Genomic DNA, 26,927 nt, shown 5'->3' with positions numbered 1-26,927 from the left:
AGAGCAGCAGTACAGCATAAGGAAGCCGAGCAGCGCCGCCAAGGCGTACAGGATGACGGAGATGACCACCAACGCCTCAGCAGCACGAAAATATTGCGCTTGCACGCCATCTTCGCAACCTCACGCCGAAGTGCTGCGAAAAGTGAAGCGGTGCAACACATGCGAGCGAATGACAGGGGAGTCGGCATGGTGTAACAGAGCTGGCGAGGAGGGAGGAGAGCGGCGAACGGGAGAGAGCCAAAGAGAGCCTTGACAGCATACGCACACGCGCAAATACGCATATATATATATATACATACATTGTTGTTGTTGCACGTGCAGGCGCGCGTTGTCGGCGTTCGTTCGTCTGTGCGCGTGTGTTGTGGGAGGGGGTAGACGGATGGGCGACGCGAGCAAAGAGTGAGGGGAAGCGAAGAGAGAGGGAGTGATTGGGGGGAGGGGAGGCAGTGGTGAGGAGACATGCAAGTGAGGCTGCGAGGCGGGCACAGCGGGAGCAGATGGGTCACTTGATGGCATGCGCACAGGCGAAAAGGGTCAGAACAGGAGGCCGGTGGGGGTGCGACGCACCGCCACGGCAGCGAAGGGGAGACAGAAGCGCACGAGACGGCGACCAAGCGGAGAGCACAGAGGGCACTGTCTGCCACCCTCCGGGCAGCCCCTCCCTCCCCCTCCCGCGCTCCTCAGCGCATGTCCTCGCCACACCCCTCGCGCCGCACACAGTCCTCGCACCCGCAGCGTCCCCCTCTGTGTTTCTCGGCCCCGCCTCCTTCGTTTGGCCGCACTGGCGGAAAAACAGCGCGGCGCACAGTGAGGACGAGGGGAAGAGAGCGCAAAGACCCGCAGTCGCACAGCCCACCGCTTGGAGCCGCTTGCTGCGCTTTTCTCTGGTCGGCTTTGGCCTGCGAGCGCCTGCGTGAGGCTGACGGGCACGTGTGTGCACAAGGGGGCGGGGGGCGCCCTCGGTGTCTGTGCGGGCAGGGTGCAGCACCGCCGCAGCCCCGCACCACAAAAAAAAAGGAACATCACCAAAGAGCAGGGGATGCGAACAGCAGCGGCCCCGTGTGCGCGCCATGGGGCGAGGAGGGCGGGGGTGCCAGTTGCAGCACGCGAGGCTGCACCTACATCAGTGCACACTCCCCTCCATCCAGACGCCCACGCGCTCGCACAGAGCCACCACCCGCCCTTCCCCATCACCTCCTCATCTCACCGCGCGTCTGCGGCCAGCAGCACCGGGACGCGGAGTGGAAAAGCTTGTTGCGGAACAGCCACACATCCTGTACGGGATCGTACAAGACAATGTCCCTCAGCGCCGCACTCCGCAGCGCCGCCGCGTCTCCGCCGACGTCCTGTCCCTCGCCGTAGGGAACAGCAGAGAGCTGCTGCAGCGCGGAACGAAGCTGCGGGCGGCCGGCACACGTCGCCTGCAGCTGCCGCATTGCCTTCAACAGCTTCTCATTTGTATATGTTGCCGCCGAGACGCGGCGCTGATGCACGGCGGCAAACAGCTCGTCCACGTCATTGCTGTTCGTTCCGATTATGTCGACGAAGTGGTTGAGACTGACGGCGTCGATGGTGTGCTGCGTGTACGCGAACGCCTGCTCGCGGCTGAACACGGCAATCATGCAGAAGTCCAAGAGTGGTAACGCCACGGTGGCCATGCTGAGCGACTCGATGGACACCTCAATGGCGACATGGCACAGACGGCGGTCGCACGCCAGCGCGACAGCGTCGTTGTACACTCGCTCAAAGCTGCTGCCCTCGCGCAACTTTAGTACGAGCAACGGCGTATCGCCGTTGGCAGCTTTTGCTGTTCGGCACGTGTCTGCCACAAACTCCAGCAAGTCGCCGCACGCCTCCAGCCTGTTCACTCCGAGCGCTTTGGCGACGCTGCGCAGCGTATCCTCGGTGCCGCGGATATCGACGTAGACCGCTGGCATTCGCTCCTTCAGCACAGCGTTGCGGCACAGGGTGCTCTTGCCGCAGCCGCGAAAGCCAGTAAAGACAATGATTCGCGGATGTGCCACATCGAGCCGACGCAGCGCCTGGCGAACTGCGCTCTCCTCTCTTTCGCGCTGAACACAGTGTTGCGCCACCGATGTGGTCCCTTGCAGGGTGTTGTGGCGCTGATTCAGTGTCTGCATGAGGGCCTTGACGGCGACCTTCAGCTGATGCTCCCGCTGTTGCGTGCGAGAATTTTTTAGGTTCCACCCAAACGCGAAGGCAATACCAAGGAGAGCCATCGACGCGCTCACCACACCGCTGTACTTGGTAAGCTTGTAGCGGAAGTCCCGCTCCATGACCCGCTCCTTTAGCAACTGCCGCATTTGGCGATGGTGGTCTCTCTGCCACTCCGATTCAGCCAGCACGCGCATGCGCACAGCTTTCGGAATGTGCGTCAAGCAGTGCACGTCGGAGGCCTGCAGCAAGTACAGCCTGTGGGCGCGCCAACCGCGATGGAAAAGGACGCACGCAATGCTCTCCTGGTGTGCCCTTCGCGCCACTCCGGCCCTGCGCAACCACTCCACCACCTCACGGTGCCCAGCGTCGCTCGCCAACTTGCCTCGGCCTTCTGAAAAGACCACCATATCTGCGGAAACAGCCATGTCGAAGCTGTTGTTGTCGAGCAACACCCCATACGTGCCGTTTCCGTTGACGCGGACCACGACGCCGCCCACTACGGCGCCGGCGTACTCCTCGCCCTTGCCGTATTCAATGTAGACGCGAGAGCCCACCTCGATGATGGGCGACAGAAAGAGATGCTGCAAGTGAACGGCGTAGACGGTTCCAGCAATCTTGGACTTGATGCTGCCTTCCGCGATGGGGGCAAGAACGGCGCTCGCGCTCTTCGCAAAGAAAGCATTCACCGCCATTCCACTCGTAAGGCGGAAGGGCTGCGGCGGCGCCGCCGAGGCCTGTTTTGTCAACGCGCATGCAGGCGGATGCGATGGTGTCGTCGGTGCCCCCACAGTGAGAGCTACCCGAGTCAAGGAGCGCAAGCCGTCATTGCGCAGGCAAGCACAGCAGCTTGCTGGTGCGCCAATGCGGCGGAGGCTCCACCTTGAATGCGATGGTACAGAACACATTGGATCTCTGCACCGTCGTATGGTCCGTCCGTGCGTGGGCACGGTCAAGCCTCTTTCAAGGAAAGTGAAAAAGAGAGAGTGGCAACAGGTGCCTGTGCCTTTCTTCTTGGCTACACGGCGGCTCCTGGTCCCATTCCTGACCCTGCTCTTGTGTCGTGTTGCCGTGTTCCGCTCGATTCTGCTATGGCCTATGCACGCGTATGGGCGTTGCTGTGGAGTAGCACGTGCCTCAGCGTGAGTGTGACGTCGAATATATAAAAGCTCGTGAAAACAGGCGGATGGGGGGGGGGGCAGAAGTCACCGCAGAGGGCTTTTGCACGCGCAAGGGGAAAGTCCAGCGTACAAGCGGCGGCAGAAGAGCTTCGTTCGTAAAGGTCCTCGTGCCTCTGTCTGTATATATGTGTCTGAGAGTGTCGCCTCCCTTCGTCAGGACGCTGCTAACATGACGAAGTGGTTTGAATCGGGTGAGGGGCCGAAATAAATAGTAGAAAGAGAAAGGCCCGCACAGGAATAGAGCATGCGTGGCATCTTGCTCCACACCTAGCCACATGCACAAACACGAAGCGCCGCACGCCACTTGTCCTGGGCAGTTGCGGGGACACACGAGAGCCGCTCCCTAGTGTAGTCTGTCCCTCACAGTGTGCTTACAGAGGAGGGGCCACAGAGGAAGAAACTGTAGGAGGTAGGAAGAAAGCAAACTGTGCCTTCACTCGGCACCCAGGATCTACCTACTGTCCAGTGAGGCGCCCCATAACCTATAGCAGTGATGACGCCATACTCGATTTCCCCGCTGCCCATCGTCATTCTCTCTCACACTCACACACACACACTGAACAACAGAGGTGCCTAGTTGCACTGATCGTCCGCTCCTGTTGGGCACTTGGTCTTGTTTTGGTCACAGTGAAGCTACAAAGAAAGGGGGAAAGGGCATCCGAAAGAAAAAAACGGCTAACCGAAGCGCAAAGGGTAAACGAGAGAAGCCAAGCGTGATGACCCAGACCGACAGACACACACAGACACACAGACAGACGGTGTGCAGCAATAACCTCGAGACTGAAACACAGGCGTGTCGATGCTAGAAACGAGCCGAAAAAAATAAAGAAGTGCATTAGCCCCCTTACACAGGGATAACCAAATCAAGACGTGTGACGGAGTGCGTAATGTAATCAGCATGGAGCGTCGCTCACGAAGCGTAGCACACGCCACAGTTTAGCGCACCCTATTGTGTCCCGTTCTCTCTTGCTCAACCCACAATCGACCTAGCTTCTCCATCCAAACATCCAATCCTTCTTCTTCGGTTGTCCCGCTGCTGCACTTGCGTTCTTCATTGCCGGTACGGTTGCGGTCTTAGCACCCGAACGGTCATCGGAATCCGCCTCGTCTCCGCTGTCCACCGGGTAGTCCAGGAAGGTCGACGCTACGTCGACGAACACAGGCTTGCACGGAGCAGCACGGTAGTCGGGCGGAAAGCGCACGACTCCCTGCGCCACCTGAGTCGTCTCCTCGCCTGCGTCAACCAGGTAAGTCATCAACGGCGTCGATCTACGTGCATTGCCGCCCGCACCCATGGATGATGCGGCAAGCACCACCTCGGCAGCCCCTTGCATCAAGCGCTGTTCAATATGCTCCTGCATCGACGCCACAAGCGAACCCTTCACCTCCCGCAGGAGCGCCAGGGCGTCGCAGTAGTACTTCATCGCCGTTGACCACGCCTCTGACAATCGCCAGCTCTCGCCGGTGAAGAAGAGTTTACCGGCCGAGCAGACAGCATGCAACGCCTCGACGTCCTCGCGCCCCGCAACGCCGGGCAGCAGCTCCATCTCCTCCACGCTCCCAGCCGCCGCCTGGTAGAGGCGCACAACTTCCAGCGGCGACACGTACTGCGTTGGCGCGACCTCCGCCTTCTTCCTTCGATGCTGCTGCTGCTTGTGCCCACGAGGAAACGACGGCGAAGTCGAGCTGGCAGCGGTGCTCTTCAGTGTCCGCTCTGTTGCTTCGAAACGGCGACTGTAAAGGTCGGCCAGGAAGAGGGTGCGCCGCAGGGTCTCCTGAGCCACGTGAAAGAGAATGCAGTGCACGATAAGCTGGTACTCGGTTTTGCCCGTGCCCTCTGGCGCCGCGCGCAGGTCCTGGCGAGCGTGTGCAAGCGCATCGTTGTAGTAGTTGATACGGCGGTCCATTAGATCGAGAACACGGTTCGACTGGCCCACCGGCACCACCCCGCGCGTTTCCTCTAGCTTCGCCTCCGTCGACTCCACCTCCACCGCCTGGGCCTCGCGCAGCGCGTCCTTGACCTTGATGCTGTAGACATTCAACGTGCGGCCGTTCCACGACAACTGCGACGCACGGCCCATCGGTACTGCACGGTCCACGGCCGCACCATCGGCGCTGGCGGTGACAAAAATCGGCGCGGGTCGGTAGGCAGTGGGCTCCTCGCCGAGGCGCTGCATGCAGTATGTAACTCGGTCGTCGAGCTCGCTCATCTTGCACGCGATCACGACCCACCCAGACTCGCTGCTAACGGAGCGCAGCGTCGCGTAAGTTTCGCGGGCTTCCAAGAACGCTTCCTTCGCCTCCTTGAACTTTCCGTGCGAAGCGTAGCAGCGGCCGGCGGTGTCCTTTAAGTACGCTGAGCACTCCTTCGTGACGCGGTCTGAGGCGACCTCCTTGGCCACCTCGTGCAGCTTCGAGGCCCACTTTACTGACTTGTTCAGACGCTTGCGATACTGATCTTGTGGTGGCACGCCACCCTTTGGCTTGTTGGCATCGGTGCTGCGCGACTCCTTCTTAGCCTGCAGCTGTGCCTGCATCGCCTCCGCCTCTGCCCAACAACGCTCGGCGTACAAGGCGAGCAGCATCAGATGGCGAGCATCCGTCGCGTTCTGCGGAGTCACCTCCTTGTACAAAAACTTCTTTTTATCGTTAGACAAGCTCAGCTGCCGCCGCAATGTGGCGAGGCGGTTCGTGGTGTAGTGGTGATAGCGGACATAGTCCTCGGCGCGGAGACCGTGCTGCAGCTGTGTCTCCTTGATGAAAAGCGTCAAGTCAAAGTCCACGGCCATGGTGAGGTGTGATGACCGCGACAGAGCAGCCGCGTCACCCCAAATGGTAGAGGCGAAAACAAGATTGAGGCAAGCAAAGAGAGACACAATGCCAGTTGCAGTGCCCGGTGAAAATAGGATGGGAACGAAACGAACAAACAAAAAAAAAACACTAACAAAGAGGCGCCGCAATTCGTAAGGAAGTCACAGAGAATGTCTGCACTGAAACACGCACACGCTCATGCTCAGAAGCAGAGGCACTGATCGGGGGCCTGCATGAGTGTGTGTGTGTGTGTGTGTCGATGGCGCGTGCGTTCAGACGCGTCGCCGCACAGAGTAAAAGCAGTCGCAGGGCAGGAAAATTGTACCCAGGAGATTTGGGTAACAACGAAAGGAAAGAGGGTGCTAGTAGTGCAGAGAGGTCGACAGCAGAGAAGCGAATTCCTGTTTAGTTGCCGCCGCTCGCCTCATGAGAGCAGTGCTTTAGATAGACACCTGCTGCACGCTGGCATAGAAGGTAAGGAGAGGGCTGGGTAACGAAAGAGTTCACCACAGCAGACAATGAGATGTGGAGTGACACCTGTCGTATCAGGGTGAGCCCCCGCATAGCCCGCGACACCCTTTGAGTACTCCGCATGGGCGATCACAACTCTCGACAACAACGCCAGCCCTGATTGATGCAGCCCCACACGTCCGACGTCGACGGTCATACAGCCACAAGCACTTCCGCTCTTTGCTGTTGTTCTTTACGTTTGAAGGTGTTGTGGGGACTTTATCACAACAGTCGTTGGAATCAAGGGAAAAAATGATACGAAATCAAGCAAAACACGAAACAACAAAAAAAGAGGAGCGAATCCGTCAGCACGGCGCACTTGCCAGACAAACCGACAACGCCGTCGCGCGGCTCCCTCTCCCTCTCGCTCCGTTAGCGTGTGATCGCTGCGAACGAGACGCGGTGAGGGACACGAAGAAAACGAGAGCGAAAGCCCCTCCTCACTTTTCCTTGTGCCTCCACCCTCCTCCCGCCCGTCTCTCTGCTGCTTCGCCGCACATGCGCGCGTGAGAGAGAGAGATAAGAGAGAGAGAGAGAGACAGAGCGGCTACGTTTGTCCACAAATGCGCCTACGTGCTGGCACCAAACTTGCGGATCTGAACCTGGAAGGCCAGGGAGTCAGCAAACTTGTGGCCCTTGCGGGTCAGGCGCTGACCAGACTGCGCACCAGGCTCCACGAGGCCGAGCTTCGTCAGCGACTTGCAGGCCCAGTGGAGGGGACCGGTAGAGGAGGTCACGGTGTGCTCAGGGCGGCTGCCATAGTTCTTCTTGTTGCCGAAGCGCTTGCTGAGGCCACCGTAACCCACGCCAGGGCGCAGGTAGATGGCGCGCAGGACGGCGGCGCAGCGGATGTAGTACCAGTCCGGGTTCTGCGGCGCGCGCTCGCGGCCGTGAGAGCTCTTCATGATCTCGGTGCAGTTCGGCACGAAGATCTTGCCCTCCTGTTTGAAGTGGCGCGCCGCCGTCTTGATCCAGCGCCAGGCGCTGACGTCTTTCAGGGTCGCACCCTTCCTCTTGCCGATACGGTGGATCTTGTTCTTCAGAGCAGCCATGATGCAAGATGGATTTGTCACCCTTCTGAAAAACATGCGAGCCGGCGATAACACGGGTGATGTTTGAGTTTCGGTAAATCACGGGCGTACGTGCGTGGGCAAGGATTTGTGCAACAGACAGCGAAAAGACGGAGCGCGAGCACGAGGTCAAGAAAGAGGGGTGAGGAGAGCAGGAGTGGTCAGAGGGCAATGCACAAGCACGCACACACACACACACGCAGACTTCCAGTCGCCATAAGTACCAGCAGCGCTGCAAGAGCGACAAGGACGACTCCCTGAAGGCATTATGCCGTCCCTCTCCCTTGTCCACGCAGCTAGAACATGATGCAGAGGTGAACCTGGAAAACGCGCAGTCTTGTACACTGCAGAGCAACGCATGCGTGGAGCGGGTAGGGGAGAATGGGGTGGGTTGCCCCTCCCATGCGGCGTTCAAGACACAGGGAAGAGGAACGACAGAAAATTCGACCCGCCGGGCATACCGTCACGAACCGGCACCGAAAGAAAAACAGAACGGAAAAAATTCCATCACGCTCAAGAAGCGTGCACTTGAACGAACGTCAACACCTCAGAGAGGAAGGGGGGGCAAAAAAAAGCAGTGCTTGCGTATCGCTTTTGTGTGTGTGTGTGTGTGTGTGTGAATGCAGCAGCTTGACTTATCCATACATATATATATATACATATATGGATATAGATGTGTTTGTATACATGCACATATACATGTAACGAGAGACACACAAACCAACACCACCCGATGTACACAAATGTCAAGTCCACTAATGGGAGAGATTCGAATAAAAAAAAGCGAAGAGAAACCGTTGCGCCCGTTAGAGAAGGGGGTGGGGTGGGAGGGTGGACACGTGAGGTGCGCAAGCACTCCCTCTATACGACCTAGTAGAAGCACGCACGGAATATATAGATAGGTAAGCAGAAGACTTATTTTTTTTTCAGGAACGACCACGTCGAGTGCTACGGTAATGAGGCAAGATCCGTGACTGCTCTACGCTCCGTGAGCGAGCTCTTCTTCGTGTGCGCGCCCGCGCAGAAACCTCAGCTGAGTGTTTCACCTTGGTCGGCGACACAGCTTCCTGTGCGCGAAAGCTTCTCTACGACAGCTCACGTGCTCCTTCCGCCGGCAGCCGCTCCCCCTCTGGCTGGTCGGAGCGCGAAGCCGAGGCAGCGCATGATCTCGGAACGATGGGGAGAGAGACACTTTGCACGGTTTGCAGCGACGGCGGAGAGAGACGGGTCGGGTGCCTCCTCGGGCGGGGGCAGGAATGGGTCGGGCAGACCAAACGACTCGCAGAAAAACTGGGAGCGGGGGGCGGCGAAGGCGACCTTTGCAGCGCTGGCGTCGGCAATTCCGTGACAACGTTGTTCTTCTTCCAGACCCGGGCAACACCGCAGACGCTCGGGCGACTCCTCGCAGCAGTGGTCACGCACCCACGGCGCAGCTTTTACAAGATCGCCGACCCCGTTGGACGCGTGTGAGGCGCACCGTTAGCGGGGCAGGGCCGCTGAAGGTGCTGGGGCGCATCGTGTGCTGTAGCGGTTTCGGGTGGCGGAGCCTCAGCACCCTAGGTACGCCATTCTCTACGAAGATGCCTGTGCGGTGTTGCGGGTGGTGCTTCTATGCATGGTATAGCACCCCAGACCGCGGGCGATAGGTAGCGGAGCACAGCTGAGAAAGAAGCGCTCAATCACCCGACGTGGTCGTGGGTGATGGCGCCGCGCGTGACCACGAGCGGCAGCGGGGTGGCACATACATGGAAAGTGGCTCAGGCCCCCATCCTGGTCACGCCGCTGCCCACGGTCTGTCTTCCGGAGCCGACGCCGCACTCGTCCACCTCGAAAGGCAGGCTTGCGGGCGCTCTTCCTCCCCCATCGCGGGGTGTGGGGCCGAGGCGCCACGTTGGGGTGGCCGGCTTCGGTCCCGAGACACGGCGTAGCCAAGGGGATGAGAAGGAGTGTGCATCTACAGCGCAGATGTGCGCGCTACAGAGTCTTTGCCCCACACGCACGCTTCGCGCATGTGCAGCAAGCAGGCAAACAGCAGTCGTGGGTGCGGGGACCGCGCGTACAACAAGCCTATTGCCTCAGTGATATCTGGTACCCCACATGGCCTCCTCTCGACGCGTGGCGCACACATGGTCTCAAGCAAAATACGCCGAACGTTGGCTTGATCAGAACCTCACAACTGCATGAAACACAGGCAACTTCGAGTAGGGCCGTAGAGTCGGATGCGCCGAACGTGAACCAGGGGCCTGTTGAAGAAGTGGTTTGGTGGGCAGATACACACAAACACATACACGCGCGTACGCATGAGCACATATCCGCCCCACCCTACCACGTCAGTTTTCCGACTTTGCAATGCTGCCAAAGTACGCCTCCAAAATAGGATTGTTCACAACGTTGCGGTCACGCAGAGGAAAGGCTGGGCAACGTGGCTGTGCGCCGCCAGTCGCCAAAAAGTTGCTTCCGCTCTTCTTGTGCTCGAGCTTGCCGTGGGTCAGCTTCGATCCACCGGTGAACGAAGCACACTTGAAACTGTCGTACACCTTGAATTCGAGCCGAATCGATTCACCAGAAGTCTGTGCGGCACCGTGAAGCATCGCAATGGCGCCTTTGTTGCCGTTCATGCCGCAGTAATTTGGGGCGGAGAACAATGTCACCATCAACCCCTCCTGGGTCCACTGAAAACCAGCCGTGACGCACTGGTGGGCACGCATGATAAAGTGCATGCGCTGAGACTTGCCGTGCTGAGCGTTCCTCGGAGGTGTCGATCCGGGACACGAGCGCTTCTCCTCCTCGTTATCCTTGCTCACTTTCGCCCGAAGCGAGGGTGTCTGTGAGGCGGCGTAACCGCAGTTGGCGTCGAGAAAGCGACGCGTGACGTCTACGCCGAAAGAGTAGCCGCACCCGCGCACGTTTACCTGACATCCTGCGTGGTGGTCAGATGGGTCGGACCACAGGAGGCCATCAATAATCTGGTTTGGCTCCCGCTTTGAAGCAGGACTGCCATAGACGCCCCGAGGTGACCGCTCCGGACTGCTCGTTACGCTGCAGCTGCTGCTCAGCGGCGGCGTGATTGTCTCGCACAGCCCGGCGCCGTACGTCTCGCGCTTGAGGCGATGCAGCTGGGTAATCCGGCGCAGAGGGGGGCTCAGCCCCCCATGCGTGCAGAAAAAGGACCCTGCACAGCAGCAAACGACGGCTGCCAGCGGGAGCCAGCAGAAGGTAGCGTTGAACGACACCCACGCGTCCGCATCGGTTTCAACTAAGGAAGACTGCACCTCTGCACTACTGCTGTTACTTCGGCTGCTGCCAGAGGTGCCACGTAGATGGGTGGCGCACTCACCATCGAGGTGCAAAAAGTGCGGATGTGAATTGTGACACTCTGACCCTATCGCCTCCTTCGCCACGTTTATCGGCGAGCGCTGAATGAGGGAGGAATACGCACCGTCGCACCCGGGCTCTACGTAAGACATGTGGTCACGGGCATGGTGCGCCATAAACAACTTCGCTCGACACTCGTCAAAGAAGCCGTACAGGCGATTAGTCTGCGCCTCCTCGTGATTGCCGCGCAGGAGAAAGACATGCTGCGGGTACTCGATTTTGAGAGCCAGAAGGAGCACAATGACTTCCAGCCCGCGCGGGCCGCGGTCAACGTAGTCGCCGAGAAACAAAAAACGTATGATCTTTCCGGCGTCACGCCCGAAGCCGCGGCTGTCGTCGCGGTGGCGCGGCATGGCGGTGCTGGAGGGCAGAGGTGCCAAGGACGACGACAGCGTCGGGGTCGCAACGATGGGCAGTGGGGAGCTCCGTTCCCCGCGGGCCTCCTCGTCATTCATGCGTTGTGTTGGCTGCGTAGCTACCTTAGTGCCCTTTCGCGAAACTGGCGCAGACCTCGACAGCTGCACTGACAACACGCTGTGCAGTAAGTCGTTGAACTGGCCATGGATGTCGCCTACAAAGACAAAATCGTCCACATCACCCACACAAAGGCCAAGCACCGTGGGTTCTTTTGAGAGGATGCTCTTGGCGTCCTCGCACAGCTCCACCGCCTCCATCGCACCGCCGCGCAGGATGTCCATAATATTGATCTTGTCCACGTACGAAGAGTCATAGTACCCGGCAAGGAGCTCTGAAATGACTTGGATGTACTTGTCACGCGCGGGGGGGACCAGATTTGGGTCATACAGGTAGTAGAGCACATCGTCACTGCCCAGCCCGGACATCTTGGCGCTGCTACAGACAGCAGGTAATCCTCGGTGTTGATCAGCTGTGTCTTGCACTCCTTACGGACGCAGATCTTGTGTTGCGAAGGTCTCGAAAGCGGCTTCACTTGCGGCCGCACTAGTCCGTGCTCGGCTCCGTGATCAGCAAGCACACACACGGACGCACACCGCCTCCGCTTTCGTTCCTCGTTCGTCTTCTCTTCTCTTTGCCACTTTACTTCTCAGCTCAGCGAAACGATTAGTAGCGCCCGCGTCCACGAGGACAAAAACAGATTGGTAAGTACGATCAAGAGGAAAGCAAAGATGTGCGCCGCCGAGTGCCATCGGCGGACTTCTTGGCGGTGAGGAGAGAGCGCCAATGCTTATTGAAGGTCGGCAACGGATAAAGCACCGATCGCAGGGGAGGAGAGAAAAAAAGAGACGTGCATACCATGAAGGCATTTTGTTTTGCAGCCTGAGCATTCTGCCATACAACATGAGTTCGGGCTCCGCTCCACTCCACGCCCCCCCCGGCCCTGTCACACGCCCTCCATCGCGTGGGGCGAGGCAGCCGTAGGCACACACACCTTGCAGTGAGGTGCCGACTCAGCCATCTGAGAGCACCGCCCCTGCCCTCAAACGCCACCCACACACCCCGCCTCACAGGCCGCCTCGCAGCAGCTCCTCCCACACCAGTGGGCAGTGAGGCCCGGGTGAGACATCTTCGCGCTGCGCGGGCACTTCGCCCATCATATCGACGGGTCAGACCGGTGCACTGTCGCAGGCTGCAGCGATGCCACGCCGATCCAGCACCTGGCCGCTGACAGGAGTAGCGATACATCGCCCGGACCCTGTCCGCGCCACAAGTGGTTCGGCATCGGCAGGGCGATATAGGAGAGGGGAGGGGTGCCGCTCGGCTTCTCCCCACGCAGAGAGAGAGCTGGTGAGGGGCTGTACTGCACCCTGGGATACCACGCACAGGGGCGTGGCCGCCGTCATCGATGATGACGCCGGCGTCAAGGAAAGCGAAAAGCAGAAGAGATGCAGGGATCGGAGAGAGCAGAGATAGCAACACCCGAGCACGCTAACTCGGAGAAGGAGAGAGGGAGAGCGGCAACATAAAAAAAAACTAGAGAGAGCGGTTCAGGTGGCTGCAAAGAAGGGTACCCGACGGACAGAGACGTAGTGGTCTAAGAGAGAGAGAGAGCGGCGCGCGCACGGAAGCTATAGAGCGCAGAGGTGCACGAAGGAATAACACAAGCGAAGAGGCAGAGAAGAAGGGATAGAAGAGGCACCGTCAGCGAATATGCGCAAACAGGCACAGAAAGACTCTAGGATAAAACAAAGGCGGCGAAGTCTCCGTCACATGAGACCCTCTTTAGCCGTGCTCTCGTGTGGTTGTTTCGCGTTTTTTTTGTATGGAGCCAACGTTTGTGAAGTCATGGAGAAGCCGGAACTCAACACCGGCCTGTATGCGTGCTGAAGCGCTCACCCTTGTCTTTCGCTGCTTTCTTCTCGCTATTCCGTGTGTTATTGTAGTCGCTCCGGACTCGTCGGTGACGAAGGAACGCACAGGCACGACGAAAAAGAGATGCAGAAGGAGAAGTACGCCTAAACATGCACGCTGAGCGATGCGAGAAGCGGAAGACCCGCGAAAGAGTCACACAAAATCAAAAGGAGCGCTGCAGTGTCTCCAAGAGAGCTGCGGAGGAGGGCGAGGAATGACGGGTGGGTCTGTGCGTATATGTGTGCGTGCTTGTGTGTGTGGCGGCAACGGGTATGCAACTTGGTTTGTATGCGCAGGTGCCGAAAAACTAGAACACATGGTGTTCAAGCGTCGCTGATCAAAGCCAACGTCGTCCTCTTCGCACACAGACACACACAAGTAGACAGAATACGGTGTCGCAGCCGCAACAAAGAGTTTGCCCAGCGACAAGAAGGTGGCACCCACGAAAAAGAGAGGTCACCAACCCACAAAAGGTTTTCGCGCGTTCCCCTTCGTTTCGTGCCGTTGCTATTTCTTGTGGGACCCCCTCCCGTCATTTTCTGCGTTTTTCTTGTGCTGTTGACGTTCGTTTTGGTGCTGCTCGCCGTGCGGTAGGGCGAGGAGAACGTGCGCGCACGTCTTTCCAGCTGTCCGTTACGATCGTCACGCGATGTGTGCGAAGATGGGAAGGAGGGTGGGGGGAGGAATTAGCAAAACAATAGCAGAGAGATGTTAGAGGCACTGACGATGAGTCGAAGGAAAGAGGCACGAAAGGTTCAGCAGAATGCGTTGGCGACAAAGGTGGGAGCGTTTTTCGCATGCGCAGCCGTGTCGCAGAACAGTAGCCATGTGCCTCCGACGAGTCAGCCCATCTGTTGACCATTCAGCCTCTGCACACTTCAACGCCTCCGCCACACAGGTGATCCGGGTGCATGCGTCTCCTGTGGCCTCACAGGGCGACAACAGCCATTCACGCACAAAGCCAGCATAGGGCAAAGGGAAGGAGGGGCAGCGGCAGCGGCGGTTTGTCCATCGCTTCTTGGCGAGCGAGCATTCTAACAGGTTCATTGGGAGCGAAACGAGAAATAGGAACAATGAAAAGTGGTACACAGGACAGAAGCCGGTGAAAGAAAAAGTAAACGCACACATGATTTCATACCCCTGCAGATACAAACATACACACACACACACAAACAGGTATTCCGGAAACGCGAAACGTGAGAGCAGCACAACCATCCAGTTCAGGGAGAGCCGCGCACACGCTGGGATGACGCCGCCACTGGAAAACGCCGTGGCCGCACCAAGCAAAGCATAAAAAAGAACGAAACGCGACAAGCGGTAGCAAACCAAGCTGGGGTGACCGAACAGAAAGTTGTGGCCACGATAAACACAAGTGCGTCACGCTGCACCGCAGGAGTGGGAAGAAGAAGCGCACCACCCCCTGCGGTCTTCTTTGAGTTTCCTCGCATTTCCTCACGCTCATCCTCCCCATTCCCTTTTTTTGCTTGCGAGTGCCGCCGACAGCACCCGCCGCTGTTTCAGCTCGTTATCCGCCGCCAGCAAAAAAAAAAATGACACAGCAACACCCGCCTAACATTTGCGTTCCATCTTCAAGATGTCAGTCTACCACGAGCGCGTCAACACATATGCACCCAAAGCCCACACGCCACGGTTGCGCGGCTGTCGCATCCGCGTCGTCGAGGACGAAGCGCCGCCCGCTGCATCGGGCCATGCGCCTAACGTGGTCTGTCTACCCCCTTCCCCCCCACACACACACACTCGCACAACTGCTGCGCGATGGGCGCCGCACCGACCCGAGTGCACAGCATGCCTTGGTCCAGGAGGAGCCGCCTTCAGGGTCGTGCTGGAGGGCAGAGGCGGTGAGCGTCCGTCGTGCGGGCAGCAGGGGGCGGTTTAGGCGCATGCCAGACGACCTCAGGGAGGAAGCTGGCCAGCCGCGGGTCAGGGCCCTCTGACACCCTGCGTGCTCTGCCTGCATGTCATGCCTCTCTCCCTCAGTCGCCTAAAGCCGCCGCATCCCGTAAAGACGGTGTGGTGACTCTTCACATGGAGTAGTAGAGCCCGCACCTGTGCATGTGTCCTTCGGCGTGAGCACGGAGACGCCACCGCCGTACCGCTTTTTTTCGTGCTGCGCCGGAGTCCTGCAAACCCGGCAGATCAAACGCCCCGCAGGCCTGCCGGGGCGAAATGCGTCTCTTGCAGAATGCAGACCTGGATCGAAGCTTCGCCACGAAACCGGGCCCACCATCACCACATCGCAGCTCACGCACAATATAAAACAAAGCAGTGAGTGGATGCGTATATTCGCTGAACCGTCGACACCGCTCGTAGCGGCTTCGCACGAGTATCACCATGCCCGCAAGTCTCTTCGGCACAGCGCCAGCCCCACGCCAGTCCTGCCGACACCAAGGGTCCCCCCTCCCGCCGGCCGTACCCGAGGGCGGGCCTGCGAGCTGGTTGGCTCCTCCCCATACACAGTGGGCGCTGGGCACGGAGATATCACGCACCGAGGCGGCCGCCACCATCAGGGCAGAAGCACAATTTCAAACAAGCAAGAAAGGATCCAACGTCGAAGAAGCAGCGGGCGTCACAAGTCGACGAGGGCCTGAAGAGAGAGAACGGAAACACGCATCTGCGTTAATTGCTTTGGCGAGAGCCGCAGCCTCTTGAGGGGGACTAGCGGAGCCGCGTTAGGCGCTGCTTGCATCACACTTGTGTTAGCGACCTTTTCAGAGCAGAGGGAAGTGGAGCGGGTACCAAGGCTGCTGGCCCCGTCGTCCGCTTCCACTTTCTCGGCTTCGTCCTCGCCCGAGCGAGTACGTGGTATCTTCCCTATTGGTTGCGCAGCAGATTTTGACGCGCCCATGGTGCGCGCATTCAGGTCAGACGGCTCAGCCAGAAGCAAAAGCGCCGTTGGCAGCACGAGCGGTTCAGGGCTAGCCTCCGCTCTGTGCATTGGCGAGTGCGACGACAACGACGACGAGCCCACCCCTGTCCTCGGTCTATTCGACGTCGCGCTGTCGCCCCTGTCGCTTTTTTCCGCTCTCATGGCAAGCGCGCGAGCCTCCAGCTGCGCGCGCATCGTGGTGTACCAGAGAGCCTTGGAGGACCCCGGTTTCACCCCGCACAGAAGAAGAAGGTCGTCGCCGGTCAGCCCATTTTCGTGTACTGACGGCACCGCCTGTGGGGATGAGTGCATGCGTGGAAGCCCTACAGTGACCTTGTCGCTGGCTGGGTGCTGAGCGTGACGCGAAGGGCCGGCGCTGTGGCTGCGGTGTTCAATGCTATTACCTCGTTTCTTATCAGGCGGCGAGTGCCGGAGATGCTCGCGAGCTTCGCGACTATCTTCATCTGGAGTGACGCCGGAAGAACCGCGTCTGGGCTGCCAGGGAGCATTCCACCCTCCTGCGCCTTTGGGTGTCGTCGGCACAGCAGGGACACGCTTGCAGCGCAACGGTGCGTCCGCTAGCGCAGCCGAAGGTTTTCTTGCAGCGGCACCGACCACCTTCAAGCCGGGGCAACACGTATGCTTTCGGTCAGCATCGATAGCATGCGACTTGTTGCGCACTCGCGTGGAAGGGACGCGCAGAAGGACTTGTGCAGCAGGCTGCTTCACCATCGGCGCCACATCTGAAGAAAGCTAAGGCTGTGAACCAGGTAGGTTCTTCTCCCTCTACCGAAGCGTGAAAAAAAAGGGGGCGTGATGGCAGAGCTTGGTGCAGCTCAGAGCCCCAGCTAAGATGGACTAGAACTTGTCGTTTTGGTCAAGCGAGTCCACCTCACTTGAGCACACACTAGCATAGAGAGAGAGAGAGCAAACAAAATCGAGTGCCAGGCGACGGCACAGTGAAGCGGGGCTATAACCAGGAGGAAGGAAAGAGGCGCAGGTGCAGGCGCCGACAACACAGAGAGCGAAACGGGAACACGCAAAACCACCACTCACGCCGCAGGAGGAACGCCCGAGGAAAAGTGGGGGAGCGAAACGCGGCGATTAGGGAGAGAGCAAGACGACAGGCAGAGTGAGAGCAGGTCGATGAACTCACAAGCGACCAGTAATCAGGAAGGAAGCACAGATGGCGAAGACAGACCGTTTCGGCGACACAGAGGGGCGTCGGCAAACGTCCGAGACGCAGATCCGCTGATGCGGGCGCACGAGCGAGAAAGATGAATGGGTCCGAGACAGATCCATGCGCGAGAGATGCAAAACCGAAAAGCACGGCGGCTAGTAGGGACGTGGCAGAAGGGAGAGTGCAAAGCAGTGACCCGCGCGCTTCTTCTTTTTTTTTTTTGGAGTGGTGATGATCGCAGAGGGGAGCTGATGGATTCGGTGTCTTTCCGTTGTTGCTCTTCGTTGTGTTGGCGCATAGCAAGGTTGATATGGGTGCTTCAGCGTGGCGCGGTGCTCAGGTGATGCGCCGCTCGTGGTGGTGGTGGTGAGTTGTCGCGTTGCTCACCCGCGGGGAGGGGGAGGAGGGGGGAAGCGAAAAGGGAATTCAGCAGCGCGAGAAAATGAGAGAGACGAGCTCCACCTCGAAAGGAGATCTCATTGCAATGCGTGCGTTCTGCCATACAACACGAGTTCTCGCTCCGCTCCACTCCCCTCCCCTCCCCCCGGCCCTGTCACACGCCCTCCATCGCGTAGGGCGAGGCAGCCGTAGGCACACACACCTTGCAGCGAGGTGCCGACTCAGCCATCTGAGAGCACCGCCCCTGCCCTCAAACGCCACCCACACACCCCGCCTCACAGGTCGCCTCGCAGCAGCTCCTCCCACACCATGCACGCCGCCACAACTGGTGCGTCCCCCTCGGGAGAGGGCTCCGGCTCCCCACACCAGTGGGCAGTGAGGCCCGGGTGAGACATCTTCGCACTGCGCGGGCACTTCGCCCATCATATCGACGGGTCAGACCGGTGCACTGTCGCAGGCTGCAGCGATGCCACGCCGATCCAGCACCTGGCCGCTGACAGGAGTAGCGATACATCGCCCGGACCCTGTCCGCGCCACAAGTGGTTCGGCATCGGCAGGGCGATATAGGAGAGGGGAGGGGTGCCGCTCGGCTTCTCCCCACGCAGAGAGAGAGCTGGTGAGGGGCTGTACTGCACCCTGGGATACCACGCACAGGGGCGTGGCCGCCGTCATCGATGATGACGCCGGCGTCAAGGAAAGCGAAAAGCAGAAGAGATGCAGGGATCGGAGAGAGCAGAGATAGCAACACCCGAGCACGCTCACAAAAGTGGGGGTGCACGTTCGCTGACAAGGTGGCTGGATGGGAATGGGGAGAACCACATCGGAAGAGACTCCAGGAAAGAGGGAAGGAAAAGTCAGCACTCGCCTCAGCTCACGGCCCAAGGGGACGGCAAAGAGGACCTGTTGTGACACCGCGGTGTTGCCGCGTGTCGACAACGGAGAGTACGAGTAGCCGGCAGCCGGCGCACTTGCTGGAGATGCAGGTTCGTCTACTCTGCTGTGTTGCGCGTGAGCCTTTCAAGAAGGTGGTGGTGAATGGGGAAGCGAAAACAGGGAGGAGAGCGCTGAGGATGGATTAGAGCGAGCGGACGGAAGCGGGGCGGTTCTCGGAGGCGGTGCAGAGCGATACAAAATGCATGAACACCCCATCACCACACCCCTGCGATGGCGCCATTGTTGAGGGGTTGTTCACGCGAGCGCGGAGTATGCCAGCCTTCTGCGATAGTCCACTTCCCTCGTGAGCATTCCGCTTCGCCGCCACCTTCCGCGAAGCACCGCAGAGGCGCCACCACAGGAGGTTTCTGCACTCGTCAGACTACGCGTCGGGGCTTGCATGTCTGCCTGATCGAGTTTGTCCCTCGAAACGCGCGAGTGGTGCGCCTCAACAGGGCGCTATCCCTTTGTGTTGCTTTGTTCGGTGTTGCTCACACAACGCACTTGCTGACTCAAAAGGTCCGACACGCGCGCGCACGGACAAACACGACCGCTGCGCATGTCGGCTAGTTTACATCCGCTATCGTTCAGCCTCTTCTTCTTGACGCTCCAAATGCATGGCCGTCGAAGACGCGCACATATACACACACACACGCTCGGGCCTCTGCGTTCATGAAAGTGACAAGTCAGCGTGCATGAGGGGAAAAGGAGAGGTTCCACCACTGGTGGAAAGGAGAGGGAGAGGGTATACCGTCTCCTCAGCGACGGTGGAGGTGGGGCCCCATCGCCCTTACCAGTCTCTCATCCTTTGCAGGCCGTGAACCTTGTGCTTCTTTTAGCCGTCTTCTTCGCCCTCCTCGTCTTCCTCCTCCTCGTCCATCACTGCCTGCTTCTTACGCTGACGACGGGCCTGCCGACGCGCCTCCGCACGCGCAGCCCGTGCCTTCTCCCGCTCCTCTGTGTCGTACGAACGCATCACCTCGTTGCGCACGACCACCGCGTTTTGCAGCACTTGGAACCATTTGATCCAGTTCGCCCCCGAGACCTGCAGCACATCCGTCTCCGCGGTCACATCCTTCGGCGCGGCAGCGTCATTGCAGCTCGACAGCATCGCCGAGTACCGCAGCGGCTGCCCAGCAAGGTAGAAGCGCATTGATGGCGTGCTACGCACCTCTAGCAAGTTCAGGAGCTCCTTGAGCTGGTGGTGAGCCTTCTTATGCAGAAGCGCCATCTCGTGCGCGGTGGGCTGCTTGTTGAGCAAGCTGTACGCAGGGTCTGCAGCGATCAAAAAGTCGACGCACGTTTCCTCCTCCATGCACGCGCAGACGTGAAAGAAGCGCGTGTGCCGCCGCTGCGCCGCTGTGTCGCGATTGTGAACAAGGTGCGTCTCGATATCGCGGTAAAAGTGACCAGCGTGGATACTGTGCCCTGCGCCACCGTCGGCCTGTGAGTCCTCCTCGTCGCCGTAGCCGTCATCGCCGTCGGCGTCAGCGTCCTCGTCCTCGCTTTCGCCGTCTTCATTGCTGCTGGACTTGCCGTGTGGGTGAGCCGCCCTCGGGTACGGGATGCGGCGAATGCCGCAATGGCGGCATAAAGTGCTGGTCACAATCACACAGCACAGGTTTGCCGGGTCTTGTGCGACCTTCTCTTGGAAGTCCTGCACATTGAGCAACATCTTGATTTGCTCCTGCGGCAACGTCTCGGCAATGCTGCCCGCCTCGGACCCGTCGTCCGGGTTCATTGGAAAGAGGAAGGGGTCAAGCAGCAAACGAGCGTGGTGAGTAGACAGACGCACCGAAGAGCCTGGACTAGCTTCCCGCAAGGGAGCGTGTACGTGTGTACGGACGTGCTTTCGTGAAGCGGTGCGCTTGGAGAGTTCGATGGCTGCTACAGAACGTTCACGCTGGGTGATGGAGACTCACAAGAAGCGGAGGAAGAGGGGGAGGAAAAAAACAAGAAAAAGATGGAAGGCATGAAAACGTGGACACCAGGACGGCGAAAAGGCAAGCGTGTGTGTGTGTGGGTGGATGGGTGGGTGCGTGTGTGCATGTATTAAGTTGCACAAAACTTCACACCTAGCGCATAGGTATCGTATGCGCACGACGAAAAAAAAAGAGACGTGCCGGCGTACTCAACCGTACGTGCCTCGTTTGCCCGAGCGCTTCCATGCAGCGGAAGCTGAAGCGTCCACGTAGACGGCGTACGGTGAGAAGGCGCAAGCACGTCCCATTGTCAGGGCAGACGCCGAGTAAGAAAACAACGAACGACAAACCGCCTCCATGTGACACACGGACTACGAGGGAGAAGCAAAAAAAAAAGGACACGCATACACGAAGTAGGCTGCAATATGGTGCAGCGTGTGTGCGGATATGCCCTCCCAGTCTCTCCTTCGCCCTCGTGCCGGTCACGCCGGTATAATTGTGATGCTGCTTCCTTCTTGATTTGTGCAGCGGTGGAGACCGCTTAGATAGCACGGGTGACGTTTCTGTGCGAGCCGTCTCTGCCTCAGACACGAGCACTTGCGAATTAGGGAGAAGAGGTGTCTCCGGCCGTGCGCCAGATACAAACACACATACACACACAGGTTGTTAGCGTGCAGCGCGAACAAGAAACGCAGCGCCGATTAATCGTGTCAAACAACGGAAAACAAAAACAGGCTTCATATAAAATTGACCGCAAAAAAAACGCCCTCTTCCGCGCAACTCCTCGGGGCAGCGCACCCCCGCCGACAGGGGCGGCCCTTCCCCATCCCTCGCCTCGGTTCAAAACCGCGGCTTGCGCTGTCGCATTGTGTACTTGGAGTCTGCGGTGGTTTGATAGCCCCGCCGGCGCCTCTCCTCTTTCTTGAGCAGCACCCACTCGCGCGTACCGGTGACGGGCCGGTTGTCCTTGCGACGGCGCTTCTGCCCGTGCGCAGAGGAGGCTCGAGCGCGCTTGTCGTGATGCGCGTCCCGCCCTCCTACGCGAACACGCTTGCGGCTGTTTGGGTTGTGGAGTCCGTCGTCGTCGTCGTCGCCGTCCTCTCCACTGCCGTAGTACTCCTCGCCATCGTATTCGGGGTCGCCGTTGCTGCCGTCGTCGTCGTCGTCGCCATCGCCCTCCACCTCGCCTGTGAGGGCCGGCGGCGGCACAAATCCGCCCTGCACCTGACCCGCCTGGAGCACCAGGTAGTACTTCTTGGCGCGCGCCGAGTGCGGGAAATCGACGACGACGCCGCCGTCGAAGCCGCACTTCATGGCAGCTCGCGTAATCATGTGCACCTGCTCGGGGTTGCTAGGGTAAAACTGAAAGATAGCCTTTGCGCCGCGACGCAGCGCGTTGTAGAGAGACTGAAAGAGCGCCATCAGCCTCCGTTGTGGCACCTCGCCCTTCTTGGTGCTGTGGCACAGCCACTGCAGCACCGAGATAGAGATGCAGCCGTCGAACGTACCAGGACGAAACGGCAGCCCGGCGCCAATGTCGTTCTGAAGCACCTCCACCATGCGCGGTCCTGACGCCGCACCACCCGCGCCGCTACCTGCCGCTGCACCGCCAGCCAAATCACCGCTCGTGCCGTCATCATCTTCTCCGGCGACGCCTTTTCCCCCTTCCGGCTCGCTCACCTCCTCTTGGTCATCCTCAGAAGTGATGAGACCCCACTTCACATGGCTGGTGTCGAAGCGGGCATTGCTACTGCTTGTCAGGTATGCCTCCTCCGCCTCCGCCGACTTTTGTGCCGCGCCCACGTCGTAGTAATTCAGCTCATCCTCCTTGGCAATGCGCAGCATGTCACGACTGACATCGACGCCCATCCACACGTGGCCCTGCTCCGTGAGCACATCCCCGCTCAAGCCGCTACCGCTGCCTATGTCGAGCAGCAGGGCCGAGCAATTCACGCCGGTGGCTGCCGCTGTGTCGTCTTTTGGCAGGTTGAGCAGCTCCAGCGCGCGCAGGGTCATGTCCCGCTGAATCTTGCGCACGCGTGTGCTCACGGTGTACCGCCGTGCCTCGGAGGCGTTGTAGAACACCTCCGGCGGGTTCTCCAGCTCTGGACGTGGGGCTGGCATCTTTGGTATCCCTTTTCTTCCGTACAGGGCTGACAGATGGACCTGCTCCTTGTGCCCCTGCCTTTTGCGTGCTGCGAGGTGCTGAGAGCCAGTGGAAACCCCACGCGTGCACGGGGCAGCATGAAACAACCGCAAAAAACGCAAGCGAGACCTGTGGTGGTACGGCCTACCCCGGAGAGGGAGAGTCGCGCGTGCGAGAGGGACGCCGAGGCGATGGAAGGGAGAAAGCGGTGAGAACGGGGGAGACCACAAAATAAAGAGTGAGAGAGGTGTGAAGAACAAGTAAGTTCAGTGGTTCGTATCGATCCCGATCACACTTGATAGCAGGCGTAGAGGAGGATACAAAAGCCCTCATCGAGGCCCGACACAAGCCGATGAAAGGGAGAAGGATGGAAGAGTCCTGTCCACCAGCATCGGTGACGTGCCTTCCTCATCCGCCTGTACCCCACGCGCCGCACCCCCTCGAAAAGAAGCGAGCTGAACGTGGAGGAGTCATGCGAACGAAGGCACATGAGACCATCAACATACCACATGAAAAAGTGGAAGTGGTGAAGATAGGAGCAGCAGAAAAGAAGGCGAAAGAGGCCAGAGGTGCCTCACCTGTCCACCTTGCCACCACTCATGCGTTCTGAAGGGACGCGGTCCAAGCCCTATCCTTCGCTTGCTTTTCGTGAAGGCTGCTGTTACATTCCTCCCCCTTCTCGGCGTATATCATAACCGTTTCTATTCATATCCTCTTAGGATAGAGAGAGCCATGCAGCTGGCATTGGCTACTGCCACACCTCTTGCCCGTAAAGAGAAATGAGAGGAAAGAGGCAAAAGCGATCAGCACACACACCGACACACACACACACACATATATATATATATATCGGTAGCCGTAGGAGTAGGGGCGTCGTCAATGATGAGATCTACAACTCTACTCTGCACTCTATCACGGTCACCCGTATGAGCGAAAATACAATCAAAAAAATTCGAAATAGCAAAAAAAAAAGCAACTCTGCCAGCAACTTTACGGTAACGTGCTCATACGCATTCAGGCACACGCGTTGACAAACGCGAGGTCCTCTTATCCTTGTCAGTCTCCCGCTTCCTATACATACATAGAAATACAGATATATACATTTATATCTATATATATATATATATATCCCTCTTCGAGCGGTTGCATTGGTTATGGTGCTTTCCTTTTTTTCTGTCTGTTTTGTGCGCTCGTTTACCCATGTTCTCTTCTACTCCTTCCGCACCCCATGTTAGTGCCTTCTGCTTCTCTTGTTGTTGTTTTGCGGGAGGGGAGGGGGAGAGGGAGAGGGGGGCCTCGTTGCTGCCTTTTTTTCTGTCGTTTCCTCTGCTTTCTCCTATGTGATGGGTGCACCAGAAACGAGCCAATACTAATAATAGGGTAGTCATGAATGCCTTGATGCGGCTTATGGAAGTGTCTGCTGGGCACTTCCTCTGCGCGCGACTGCTTCTCGTCTGTATCATCGTTTTTTTTTTGTGGTTGATTGCTCCCGCCTTTTAGCCTCTCTTGCCCTCCTCTCTCCTCTCCTGCTCTGCGACTGCACGTGTTCCTGCGGTCGTGGCACCGCTCCAGAAAAAAGCCTTCACGCATACAGGCACATACAGACAGCGAGCGAGAGAGAGAAAGGTACACGAGGAGTATGGAAGCCAGGAGCGAGGAGGTCGCAGAACTGTCATGCAAGACGGAGAGAAGCAAAATCGGCTTCGAGGAACAATATGGAGAGAGACGGCAAGAGAAAATATGGAAACAGTATAAAGCGACGGGGAGGCACCGCACACAGAGAGCAGAGGCTGCACAGAAGCGAAAAAACAACCCCCCACCAAAAAAAAGCACATCCGTATATGCACCACATCAACAGACAGAAAGAGTGAACAGCGTAGCAGAGCAGCCTCATCGTATACCAGGAAAAAAAAAGACACGGCTGTTTCAGGTGCATCTCTGTTCGTCTCCGCTGTCGTGCTCTTGTCGTGTTCGCTACCCGTTGTGGTGCCACCATGCAGACATGAAAGCGGCGGGGAGAGATTTACGGGGTAGCCGGCGTTGTGCGTCGTTCAGACGGCAGGACGTCGGTTTATCCCCGATAACAATCCTAACGAGACACAAACAAGAGAGATGAGCGTATTCAAAGAAAATGTGGTAGAAGACAAGGATAGGGAAGCACACATGGAGCATAAGACAAAAAAAGAACTACTACAGGAGAGAGTAAAAAAGAGCGGGAGAGTGACATCGGAACGGGGAAAAGTGAAGGAGGTGGTGACGTCGTGTGAGAGAATGGCGGAGACGCGTTCGTCGCACATAAAGAAATGGAAGAGGTTGAGACGCAGAAGAAAACATAAACAGACGGCCTCATCATACACAGACGTCGGGCTCTCTCACGCGCGCATGTCCTCTCCCGCTCGAATTCAACCCAGCAAGGTGGGAAGTTCGTTGTGCGGGTGAGACAAAAAAAAAGCGCATGTGAATAGGAACCCAGAAAAACAAAAGCACCGGAGAGACGTGGGCCCGAAAAAAAAAAAGGGAGAGCAATGGTTTTTCACCAATACAATACAGCATAGTGCAGGTCGGCCATGATGACAACCCGCCAAGAGAGAAAAGAGGCAAGGAGATGCAGAACACCTTACTACGCTAATGCACATTTCCCTACGTAAAACACACACAAACGCAAACGGGCACAAAAAATTGGATGCATTCGCTGCACTAAAGGAGAGCCCGAGCACGGCACAAGCAAAGCCGACAAGACGGGTTGTTTCTTCCTTCGCTTTAATGCGTCTCTTCTCTGCCATACAACATGAGTTCTCGCTCCGCTCCACTCCCCTCCCCTCCCCCGGCCCTGTCACACGCCCTCCATCGCGTGGGGCGAGGCAGCCGTAGGCACACACACCTTGCAGCGAGGTGCCGACTCAGCCATCTGAGAGCACCGCCCCTGCCCTCAAACGCCACCCACACACCCCGCCTCACAGGCCGCCTCGCAGCAGCTCCTCCCACACCAGTGGGCAGTGAGGCCCGGGTGAGACATCTTCGCACTGCGCGGGCACTTCGCCCATCATATCGACGGGTCAGACCGGTGCACTGTCGCAGGCTGCAGCGATGCCACGCCGATCCAGCACCTGGCCGCTGACAGGAGTAGCGATACATCGCCCGGACCCTGTCCGCGCCACAAGTGGTTCGGCATCGGCAGGGCGATATAGGAGAGGGGAGGGGTGCCGCTCGGCTTCTCCCCACGCAGAGAGAGAGCTGGTGAGGGGCTGTACTGCACCCTGGGATACCACGCACAGGGGCGTGGCCGCCGTCATCAAGACAACGGGAGCAAAAAGCAAAAACAAAGAAACTGAAAACGTCCACCAATGGTTGGCTTTTTTTTTTCGAAATATTACCTTAGCGGTCGTCTCGCCTCATTGCTGGTGTACGCAGCGTGCAAGGGGGAGGTGGGCATGGATAGCCTGCAATCCGTGCTCAAAATCTAGGGTCCCAGGGGGTGGGAGGGCATCGCAGACCTGTGCCCATTCCTCAAGACCGGCATTTTGGAGCTTTTTCGGCATAGCTGCGAGGAGGCGGTGCTCGCGCGACCCACAGAGTACCTTCTCAAGAGCGGCCTTCGACTGTGCCAGTTATAGAGTTGCAAGCGGTGTATAAAAGACTCCAGCAGATAAGACGACTTTGCTGGTAATCTTGGCTGTCAGTCTGGTTATGAAGTTCGCCGCATTCGGGAGAAGCACGTTGCAGGTGTCCGTCTGCATGGCGGCCTTTGTTGCGGGTGTGACGGCATGTGCGGTCCGCCTTCGCTCCGTGGTGGGCTTTCGGGTTGTTGTGATGGCAGGAGCCAGTACGGCACTCTGAAGCCCGCGCGTCCTCGCTTTTGCGCCGCCGTGGTGGGCGTGGCGTTTGCATGCCGATTTGTCCATCACGACACGGCACAGTTTCCGGTCCGCTGTGAGGAAGGTTTACAACCGTGCGTGGGTCGTCGATGGTGGCACCGAGCCACACCTCTCCTCAAGGTGGGCAGGGAACCG

At 58.5% G+C, this 26,927-nt stretch overlaps 7 protein-coding genes across 7 annotated transcripts; all 7 read right to left on the bottom strand.

The window, feature by feature from the left end:
* Positions 1–1,190: 1,190 nt before the first annotated feature.
* Positions 1,191–2,870, bottom strand: LMJF_34_2800 (putative tuzin; the record flags this gene model as incomplete). The annotated part of the gene is made up of 1 exon (XM_001686332.1): positions 1,191–2,870. One exon carries the CDS (start codon positions 2,868–2,870, stop codon positions 1,191–1,193), a length of 1,680 nt encoding a protein of 559 aa, XP_001686384.1.
* A 1,472-nt stretch (positions 2,871–4,342) lies between these two features.
* On the bottom strand, positions 4,343–6,145 carry LMJF_34_2790 (conserved hypothetical protein; the record flags this gene model as incomplete). The annotated part of the gene is made up of 1 exon (XM_001686331.1): positions 4,343–6,145. One exon carries the CDS (start codon positions 6,143–6,145, stop codon positions 4,343–4,345), a length of 1,803 nt encoding a protein of 600 aa, XP_001686383.1.
* A 1,101-nt stretch (positions 6,146–7,246) lies between these two features.
* On the bottom strand, positions 7,247–7,765 carry LMJF_34_2780 (putative 40S ribosomal protein S19 protein; the record flags this gene model as incomplete). The annotated part of the gene is made up of 1 exon (XM_001686330.1): positions 7,247–7,765. One exon carries the CDS (start codon positions 7,763–7,765, stop codon positions 7,247–7,249), a length of 519 nt encoding a protein of 172 aa, XP_001686382.1.
* Positions 7,766–10,077: 2,312 nt separating this feature from the next.
* Positions 10,078–11,964, bottom strand: LMJF_34_2770 (serine/threonine protein phosphatase-like protein; the record flags this gene model as incomplete). Its single annotated transcript, XM_001686329.1, has 1 exon — positions 10,078–11,964. The coding sequence occupies one exon, from the start codon at positions 11,962–11,964 to the stop codon at positions 10,078–10,080; it is 1,887 nt and encodes a 628-aa protein (XP_001686381.1).
* Positions 11,965–16,037: 4,073 nt separating this feature from the next.
* LMJF_34_2765 (conserved hypothetical protein) lies at positions 16,038–17,069 on the bottom strand (the record flags this gene model as incomplete). The annotated part of the gene is made up of 1 exon (XM_001686328.1): positions 16,038–17,069. One exon carries the CDS (start codon positions 17,067–17,069, stop codon positions 16,038–16,040), a length of 1,032 nt encoding a protein of 343 aa, XP_001686380.1.
* A 2,615-nt stretch (positions 17,070–19,684) lies between these two features.
* On the bottom strand, positions 19,685–20,590 carry LMJF_34_2760 (conserved hypothetical protein; the record flags this gene model as incomplete). Its single annotated transcript, XM_001686327.1, has 1 exon — positions 19,685–20,590. The coding sequence occupies one exon, from the start codon at positions 20,588–20,590 to the stop codon at positions 19,685–19,687; it is 906 nt and encodes a 301-aa protein (XP_001686379.1).
* A 1,021-nt stretch (positions 20,591–21,611) lies between these two features.
* LMJF_34_2750 (methyltransferase-like protein) lies at positions 21,612–22,895 on the bottom strand (the record flags this gene model as incomplete). Its single annotated transcript, XM_001686326.1, has 1 exon — positions 21,612–22,895. One exon carries the CDS (start codon positions 22,893–22,895, stop codon positions 21,612–21,614), a length of 1,284 nt encoding a protein of 427 aa, XP_001686378.1.
* Between the last annotated feature and the right edge of the window lie 4,032 nt (positions 22,896–26,927).

This window comes from Leishmania major, chromosome 34, assembly GCF_000002725.2.
Source record: "Leishmania major strain Friedlin complete genome, chromosome 34".
Taxonomy (NCBI): domain Eukaryota; phylum Euglenozoa; class Kinetoplastea; order Trypanosomatida; family Trypanosomatidae; genus Leishmania; species Leishmania major.
This window is presented reverse-complemented; position numbering and strand designations above follow the sequence as displayed.